This window comes from Rhipicephalus sanguineus, chromosome 8 (assembly GCF_013339695.2).
Source record: "Rhipicephalus sanguineus isolate Rsan-2018 chromosome 8, BIME_Rsan_1.4, whole genome shotgun sequence".
Taxonomy (NCBI): Eukaryota; Metazoa; Arthropoda; class Arachnida; order Ixodida; family Ixodidae; genus Rhipicephalus; species Rhipicephalus sanguineus.
Genome location: NC_051183.1, coordinates 16811901 through 16821540, shown reverse-complemented (window position 1 = coordinate 16821540; position 9640 = coordinate 16811901). Strand labels below are relative to the sequence as shown.

The following is a 9640-nucleotide window of genomic DNA, read 5'->3' as shown; positions in this document are numbered from 1 at the left end:
GATTACACTGAACCGCACACAACTTGAAGCAGCGAAGAGCTGAGCCTTGACGGTCTGTAGCAGACGACGCGCCGTTTTGCTATCCACCTTCAGGAAAAAGGCACAAATTTTATCAGCGAAATCTGTGATGTGCGAGCGCCACGTCTGGGACACTTGGCATGGAATGACCCATATATATATCGACGGTGCCTAAGCAGATTTTTTATACACAGTTTTATTACCATCGTCATCGCGGCTACCATCATCATCATCATCATCATTATTTGTTTATTTAAAAATGGCCGCGCCCAGAGATGTGATTCTAGGGACCGTAATGTGATGGACGGTGTAGAATCCGATCGCCTGGACAGCGAGATTTTCAAACGTTTTCCTTTGCTGCTGCCGATGAACGAAGGCTGCACAGAGTACAAGGGTTTCCTCAAGATACTGGCAAGTTTTCTCTCAATCCAATTAAGCGCAACCTGTTCGCGCGCAATATTCGAACGATTTGCGGCTTAACCTGTTGGTTCAATCAAACTTAAAAGCAACTAAAATGTACTGTGCGGCTTTCAAAGCCTTCCTTGCTTACGCAGCTATGCTTTGACCGTAGGACGAAGACTTCTTTGTCCATCTCAGCATCGGAGACGTCCACAATCCCGACACGTACTGCCTCAGTGGCGTCTGGGACCTCCAGCAACTCATAGTTTCGTCGGGCAAAAACTTTGACGAGGTTCGTATGCACACGCGTGGCTTTTGAGTTTCGCGAACGCTGATACGAGGGACGCTTTCGTGACTCCCGTTCGGCTACTAAATCGTTGTCGTATATTTTTCAGCTGTTCTCGAAATGCAAGTCGGCCAGTCACTTCCTGATGGAATTTTGCAACATGATGGTGAGCTCATTTTGTAGAAGCAAGGACTCCAGAATGATGAGTCGGGGGAAAAAAAGTATCGTGATTTGGCTCGAAGAGGCATTTTTAAGCGTATCACTCAAACATCTCTTCTTTAGGAAATTGTTCTGCAGTCGAGGAAGAGATGCCGGACCTTTGATCCCGCGCCCGAAATATTCAGCCGGATAATGGCTGATGTGGAACAGTGCGGATGGGAAAAGTGAGCATGAATAATTGCGTCCTCTGTGCATCTTTCTGCGTCCCTGTTTTGTTCCGATGTATTCAAGTCAAAACCAACTAGCTTGAACTTGAGCTTTAGCTGTAATAATTGTGGCGTCAAGCAAAATTATCTGTACACAGCACACAGGCCACTTGCTGCATTAACCTTTGCTAGAATTTCGGCAAAGCTATAAACGGGCAGCATAACGTTTCTGCTAGATAGTTGCACATGTTAATGATCAGTAGTCATTTCATATTTTCACCAGTTTTGTTCATTGTTGGATCAAATGTTTGGCACGATATCATGTAGGATTTCAAATCTAGCGCAGCAGGCCTGTAGAAATATGACAATTCCAGTAACAAAAACAATAGTGTTGTAAATTCTCAAGTGCTTACTTTTTAGAATCCAAATGTGTTGTCCCACATACATTCTTCAATGCAGTATTGTGTCACAAGAATTACAGCATTGTCAAATCCTACTCTAAACTCCTTCCAAATCGGAAATGTAACATGCTTTCTTTGATCTGGTGTGCAGAATCATTAAAATGTCCGCTAAAACTGTGCAACAGAAATCTGACAGTTCGTTACCTATTTCATTTAGCCTCGAGCATATCAACGTGTCTGGAGATGAAATTCACTTGAAGTACATTGATCAGAGAAAGAGGAAGCACATGCTGAAAATTCATTTTTCTGAGGCGGTAAGCTATATTTTTATGTTTAGACACATCGCACGTGTGATGCTCTTAAAATTTAGTTCACTGATATGGTCGTTCAAGACTGATTATCAAATGTTCACATTTGTAATGCTGCCTCTTAGAGTGTAAAGAAGATGTTAGCACATTTTAATGTGATGTGCATGAATGCTCTTAGCTAAATTTGGTAAACTTGGCAGTGATCTCCTATAATGATGTTAGCTCTTCATATCATGCTTTCCTAGTATGCAGCGCACTCACCAAGGTGGCTTATTGGCAAAGTTGTTGCCAAGCATGAGGACGTGGGTTTCATTTTTGCCATTGGCGGCTGCATTTCAATGCAGGTCAAATGCAAAAATAACCATGTACGTAGACTTAAATTTATGGTAAAGGACACCAGTTGTTCAAAAATTAATCTACTACAGCAAGCCTCACAGTCATATCATGGCTCTGGCAGTCAAAGACCTAGGATTTAACTTTTATAATATGCACTCATAATTTCACTGCGCTGAAATTAATAGTATGCAATTGCTACATGTCACACGTATCAACCACACGCACTGAAACGAAGCACACAGTGTGCATCGGTTTTGTGCATTTGAAAACTGTTGTAATACTTATCAGGCTCTAAACCCTGTTTTTTTAAAATATTGGTTAGATTGTATTGATGGTTATGGCGGAGATATATTGGAGTGATCATGCTTATTTTGTATTGCAATTTCAGTTCCCTGTCGATGAACCCATGGTTGAGCCTGACCTTCCTATTCAACTGGAATTCTTCTGGAACAGTGTTGGTAACATAGTGCTTCTGCTAGTCCAGAGTTAAACTGTGTCCTGTGTTTTTTGTGTCTCCCTACCATAAGTGCATCGCCAAGCCAGCATGAACCAACTAGCCCCTTTTGTCGCATTACTGCTTCTGCTAGTGTTCTTCCTGACAGCAGTTGACAAGATTTTGCAGTAAACACTCATGTGCATTATTAACATTCCTCACTTGCAGGCACCATTTACGTGAAATAACGTAGTAGTGTGTCAGTAGATGAGACTTACTCAGCAGCTATGCAATAACATGTTCACGATCTTTTGTCGTTTAAAGGATGGTACATTAAGCACAATTTACCAGAAGTTCAAGGAGGAGGTTGAAAGGCTTCAAGAGTTCTGGGCTGTGATGGACGACTTGGACTCAAACTGCTGGGTTCTTGACCCAGCCAGTCCGAGACATAGCGACTGCTATCGAAGGATTGCACTTGGTAAAGGTTTCACATATGACTTGCGTTTAACTCATACATACGTAACTTAACCCAGAACCTCTGCTTGGTTGACTATCCGTAGCTTAAATTAGCACTGAAAGCTCTCTAGTGACCCATGTTCACCGTTCTATGATAGATGGACCTGCATCCATTTATGCTCTTGACAGTCTCATATTCATAACTAAACATCAGCATTTACAATGTTGTAATAAAATGTTATGCATCTGCCTATAATTTTTTTACCAGAAAATGATTTATTTATGATTAAGACATGTTGCAAACCTATTAAATATGCTGCTTTCTTCTTTGCTGCATTCCTCACAACATTGCACCGTTTTTCGATGCTGAAAGATCGGAAGTTGTATTTAATGGAAGAAATGAGCAGCTTATCATTTACGTGTGAACAAGATTTGGTTTGAATTTAGAGATCCTGCTTAGAATAGCTTTCGCAAGCGAAATTCAAAGTGACAGTCAACGAATGTTGTCATTTTGCAAGTTCTGATGAAATATTTTTGCCTCCGTCTCCCAAGGAAACAATGTCTCCGTAGCCGTAGTGGTGCAACCCAGAACACCAACGGCTTTTCCAAGACTTGAATTCTGTGGTCCCCACAGAGGTGAGTGAATCTTGTGCCATGTCATCAAATAAATGCCGTGCACTCTTAAAGGTCAACTGCAGCAAAATGTCAGTTTGGCTAAACTCATCACCAGTGAGTAGTACTATACAACTGAAGCAATCTTGGCAAAGCCGCAGGGCTGTAAGGGTATAGCTTTGGTATAGTTTTCTACTTAGCTGCTATATGTGCAGGCTTACTGTGTCGGTTAATTCTGGTTACATCTTAAAAAAGTCACAAGTTTTAGTCATGGTTATATTAATTTAGTTTAAAGTATACCTTCTGCAAGTGCTGGAGCATCAGGGAAGTCCTTGTTGGGCAGTTCTTTGTTCAACTTTGTTTTAAGCACATACTTTCTAGAACGCCATGATTAGTTGCTGCAGTACTCTGCTGCAACTTCGTAGTGCTATTATACTAACAGATATATTCATGTCTATATTGCCATGAAAGTAATATCAGCATAAGATTCATTGACTTCATTGCATTTTTATGAAATTTATGCCCTTGCATATAATACTGGTGTCATACGGTCACTTCTAATTGCAATCGGGACTGATCCAGATTGAATTCTTCATCGTGATTGGCTCCTTTATGCAAGCGGCAGAAGGCAGCCAATCACTGTTGACAAACACAATCCTGATTGACCTTAATCACGATAAGCAGTGCACCGTTTGACACCGGTACTACATATTAAGATGATGTAAGTAATGTGAAGAAGAAGACTAGGTCTTGGTAATTCAAAACTTCAAGTTTGCATTTGTAATTATGCAAAGATGAACACACAATGAAGTGTTCTGGTTCATTTTGTAATCTGTGCCTCATTTTGTTATTGGCAGTGCCTTGTCTCGTGTTTTGAACACAAATGTAACACGACCTTTCCACCTGTCTTCATTTTCTAACAAACAAAATATATTGTTTGTGTTTTTGACATTTTAATTATCGTTCTTGCAGCATTATTCTTACAGTTACGTCTCTCAAAGCCTTGTGTTTGTCAAGGCAGCAGCTTGCTGCCTTGAATGTCCATCTTGTTCGGTTTCCTGCACCATGTAATTCTAACTAACACTGTTACTTTTTGCTGGTAATGCGGCCATGACTTAGTTATTTGAACCATTGTGTGATGATGATGATAATGACGTATGTGTTCTTTGCCATTGCTGTTTCAGCTGTGAGTGCCCACGAAGCATCAGTTGAAGAGAACAAGTGCAAATGGTACTTCACCTCTACTGATGTCCATGTTTTTCCACATGTCTATGACTCAAGTTGCTTAGTGAACTGTCCTATTCTGTTGCTTCAGTGAAACAGTGACAGCTGATAGTTTTACACATTTTTTTTTTCTTTTTGCCACAGGGACAGCAGTAACACGATAAGCGCAAACTTGGCATCACTTCTGGGTATGGAACTGCCATCTCGAAGCTCCGCCCAGCCCCCAGAGGTAAAATAACCGCGTATAGTCATGTTACACAGATATATATGTTCATACTACAACGTCCTTGTGAAGGTGAAGAACCAAAAACACTGCTGAAAGTAAGAGTTCAGCATCATATCTCCTTGTCGGACGGCAAAGTAGTGCCAAGGCATGCAACACCGAAATCACATTCACAGCAGTGAGCATGGTCATTGAGTCCGATACTATAATTCCCGTTGGTCTGGCATTTACGCACCTGAAAACGAGAGTAGTTCCTATTGCTAATGTAGATTCAGAAACTTGCAGCGCTGTTTGCATCGACTTGTGCAATCTAATTAAGCAGCGATGCTCGCCACTGAATTTGTGATCATGTTCACAAAGATCAGGATACAGAAAATGTGGCGTGCGTGACAGTAGTAATAGCGCTAGTTCATGAACGCAGTCACTGGGAAAACTAAAATGACATGCAACAATACGACTCCATGTCCTCGCAGCATTTGCCATAACTCGGGCTGTAGTTTTCCCACATATGCCAGTGCTGATGAAAATGCTATATCCTTGCATGTGCTCACAGTGTCCACTTTAGCAAATAGTACGTATGCTACAGCACAAAACACACATGCTCACAGACAGTCACGCTGCAGGTGTCATAGATCGTGACTGCATGTGCTACACTAGGACAGCGACACCTAGGCACCCTGAGGACATCGGCAAATTCCACCACAGTGTCAGATTTGCCACGCTTACAGCTACAATTGGTCAGAGGGCCGCTGCGGCTTCTCTAACTGCTTCAAAATGCTGCCAGTACAAAATCTGACAGTACTGTGAATTTGCCGACATCCAGAATACCACCCATGTCAGACAAATGCCACTATAGGCTCTGCTTTCCAGGATGTCGACTGCGCCTGCGGCATCTGTTACTCCTATCTCCTGGAAGGTCACATTCCAGACAAGCTCTGCCAGAGCTCTCGCTGCAGCAAGCCGTTTCACCAGTCATGCCTTGCTGAAGTAAGACCTGTTTCTTGCTTGCCTGTATCGTTGTGCAAAGAGTGCACGAACTGGTGATAGCAATATTGCAAGTCTAGAGTGCAGAAACAAATAGTTCATCACAAGTTGGCCAATACTGCCTGTAAACAGCTTACTAATGCAAAGCATTCTATGGGAAATAAACTGGGCTTTTAAAAGCAGTCTAAGTTGGCACAAAAAAAAAAGAAAGCTAATATTCTGAACTAAAATTGAGAATCTGTAGTGACGTAAGGTAGGATGTGCAAGCTACCATATAAAACTACAATCAAGACAAAATGTACTCTAAGACGTCATTTAATTCTGAAGTACTATAGCTTGTGGTCAATGTCATTCTTAGTGACCACTAAAGCTGTACGAGTATTTATTTATACCAGTGAACAATATCATCTAGCTGTACTGGTAACCTGTTGAACCGTACCGTTGTCACCATAGAGCCGTACTGGTGACCAATGTTCACCTATGATGGTGACCAATATCGTGCAGTGACCAAATGCAACACCCATTTATTAAGGCTACCGTTCATGTCTCTCACCATAGATGAATCGCAATTGTTTCCTGACATCAGGACTTTCAGTTGGGTTTGGCCGCTTGTACACAGGTTGCATGCATTTCTCCCGTCACTTGTTCGAACAATCCATTTTTCATTTTTCAGTGGATGCGCTCCCTGCCCTCTGTCAGGCAGAACTTTAACATGTTCTTTGGAGAATGCCCCTACTGCTCTGAGGTAAGATGCGATGTAGTGTCGCGTAGCGACACTACTTTGACATGCAAATGTTTTCTTGTCTTTCTTCACTTGCAGCCCATGTCGTGCAAAATGTGAAGACCCGGTGAATAAAATATTTTTTATATGTTGTCATTAGTGCTTGTGTCCAATTTGTTTGTTTCATGTGTTCTTGAACATAACCTGAATGTTAAAGGAGCAGTGACATCAACTTTACGCATGTCGCGTTTTTTGCGTCCACATGTAGTTATCGACCCCGTAATACCGATTCACCACTGGTAATGCCATGGGGGGACGAATAAATATCTGTAACGTTGATTAGTATGACCAGTAACGAGTGCGGTTCAAAACGGGTGCAAAGCCCGCCACTTTGCAGCACTGCCGCACGGTAATGTCCCGAAAGGGCCTCATCTGATCGCGTGGCCACACAAAACGGTGACGCGAGTTTCAGCTGTCATTCCGTCTGCTAGGTGTGCACATGTAGTCATCTCTTCGTCGCCACCATCATCGTCGCTGCCGTCATCAGTGTCTACAGGTGATGAAGAAAATACTAAGATATTAGAAATCGCTATGATTTTGAGACGTCGCGAATCATTCTCGCTTCGATCCTCTTCAAAGAAGCGATTCCGAGATCGACGCCGGTCCGAGCAGCAACGGGTAGGGTACCTGTAGACACACGCTTGGGTCATGCTGGCTGGCGAGAACACAGAACAGGAAGAAACATTGTGGACAGAACAGGCGCTCCTATCCTGTCCACAAAAGTAAGCAGTCTGGTGACTAGCAGCAACAAATTATTTATTCAACGATTTATTAAAGGTGAAATACGTCCGCACTGCTCAGAACACCATTTGCGTCTGTCGATTCTTCCATTACGCCGGGCTCGTCTTCTTTCACCCCCCAACACTCTGTGCGTCTCGTCCCCAGCCAGGCGTCCGTGCTGGCGCGGTTCGCCTGTGTCACCATCAAGCTCCGAAGAACGGCACATTTTCTGGATGTCTAAGGCCAGCGCCTGAGGAGGCGTTGGTAAGGTCACTATTCAATGCAATGCGGAGGCGCATGGAGAAACTCGAATTGCATGCACAGTCCTACCTGGAAGCTTTTATAAACCAACTTTGTAGCTGTCCGCGACAAAGACATTCCTTCTTGCGGTACTTGAAACGCCACTGGTGTAAGCTGTGCACAACTGTTTCACGATGTGCTGGCACGTAATGCAGTTGAGGTTGTCGCTTCCAATTACCACACACTGACGAGCACATGACAAATCATACGTAATGGACGCAATTCATACTTCGCTCAAAAAACTTTTGCATACCAAGCTATCGAGTGAAGGCCAAGTTTTATGTCACTGCTCCTTTAAGGCCAATTTCAAATGTGAACAAGAACAACTGCTAAATAAAATCAAGCAAATCAAAAGCCTGCAAGCAAAGTATGGTGGCATACTTCCAAACCTTAATTTTTTGGCAATCTTCGTTTAAAAGATATTTTGCTCTTAACAAAAAAACCTGCTCTCAGAAAGTCAGCAGACATTAACATCACCTTTTATGCGCAATGAACTTTGAAAGAGAATCGATCGCGTCTATGCCAGACGAAAAGTTGTCCATTCCTTCAGCATTTACATGGAAGCTCTTGAAGTAAAGTGCGCTTCCTGTGGTGGTGATGCTAACTTAGTTCTCTTGAGAAACCCCCCCCCCCTAAACAGCTTGCGTAAATGTTTCTAATGCATGCACTGCATTTCACACTACTCTATAACACACAATAGTTTATGTAGTGGGCATTAAAAGGTGCCCCATAGAACTTAAGGCACAAAGGTAAGTAGGTCTTCAATAGCAAATCACCCATGTACAATTACCAAGTATTCCACTTACAACAGAAGGATTGGTTGGCGCAAAAAGACATGAACGTGAAAAAAGTAACAATGCCAGATTGCCGTTCTTGCACCTCTTCACCATAAGTTTGTGCATTTTGTCACCATCGGCTCAGCCCTAGTTAATTCTAATCCGTAAAGATGACTACGATTTATAGTCAAACCAAGTTAAAACAAGGTTGCATCTGACAAAATAACTTTGTTTGACAAATACATTGTAATAGCAAAAAGCCATTTTATTTAGTTCGTTATATCTAATAATTTGATATATCGAGCAAGTACAAAAAAAAATTTGCTGCACCAAAACAGCTGAAGCCCGAAAATAAAAGTACTTCAAAATCTCATGCAGAGGCGCTGGCACTGGGGTCATTGCACAAAAATTTTGTTAAATGAAACTGACCTTAATTTTCTATTCAAATTAAAACGTACAGTAGACTCCTGTTAAACGAAAGCTGAAGGGACCAGGAAAATATGTTTCATTTAACAGGAGTTTCGTTTACTGAGAGATGAAAAGGGGTGCAGAATTCAAGCACAAAACCAATCATGTTAGAGGCAGTTGTTCCATTTAAGCAGCAATTTCATTTAAGAGAGTTTCGTTTATTGAGAGTCTACTGTACTGTGAAATTATCTGAAATAACCTTTTTTCGAAATTGATTTACTAAATTTACACTGGACTGTCTTGCTTTAATGTACACTAAAGAGAAATATGATTTTATCGTATTAGTAGATTACTCTTTCACAATACCAGAAACCCAGTTACGACAAGGTGCTTGATAAGCAAGAAAACGCAGAAAAAGAACGCGGGTGGTGACACCACCTTGATGTTCCCAGACCAGTCACCATGACATCACAGATGCTGATGGCGCCTGCTCAAGCCTACGTAGTTCCTAATCGGTAAAAAATGAAGTACATTGTCTTTTGAGGTAGCCAGAAGCTTAACATGCATAGTTTCAGGGAATTTTGTTGAGCCAATGCAACCAAAATATGAA

General features: G+C 42.0%; 1 protein-coding gene across 1 annotated transcript; it reads left to right on the top strand.

Moving 5' to 3' along the window:
* The first annotated feature begins 294 nt into the window (after positions 1-294).
* Positions 295-6925, top strand: LOC119401463 (E3 ubiquitin-protein ligase FANCL). Its single transcript, XM_037668292.2, has 13 exons — positions 295-429; positions 590-709; positions 813-869; positions 986-1086; positions 1687-1783; positions 2502-2567; positions 2871-3024; positions 3555-3638; positions 4799-4844; positions 4983-5067; positions 5932-6048; positions 6719-6790; positions 6866-6925. The coding sequence occupies exons 1-13, from the start codon at positions 319-321 to the stop codon at positions 6884-6886; spliced, it is 1131 nt and encodes a 376-aa protein (XP_037524220.1). The 5' UTR covers positions 295-318; the 3' UTR covers positions 6887-6925.
* The last annotated feature ends 2715 nt before the right edge of the window (positions 6926-9640 follow it).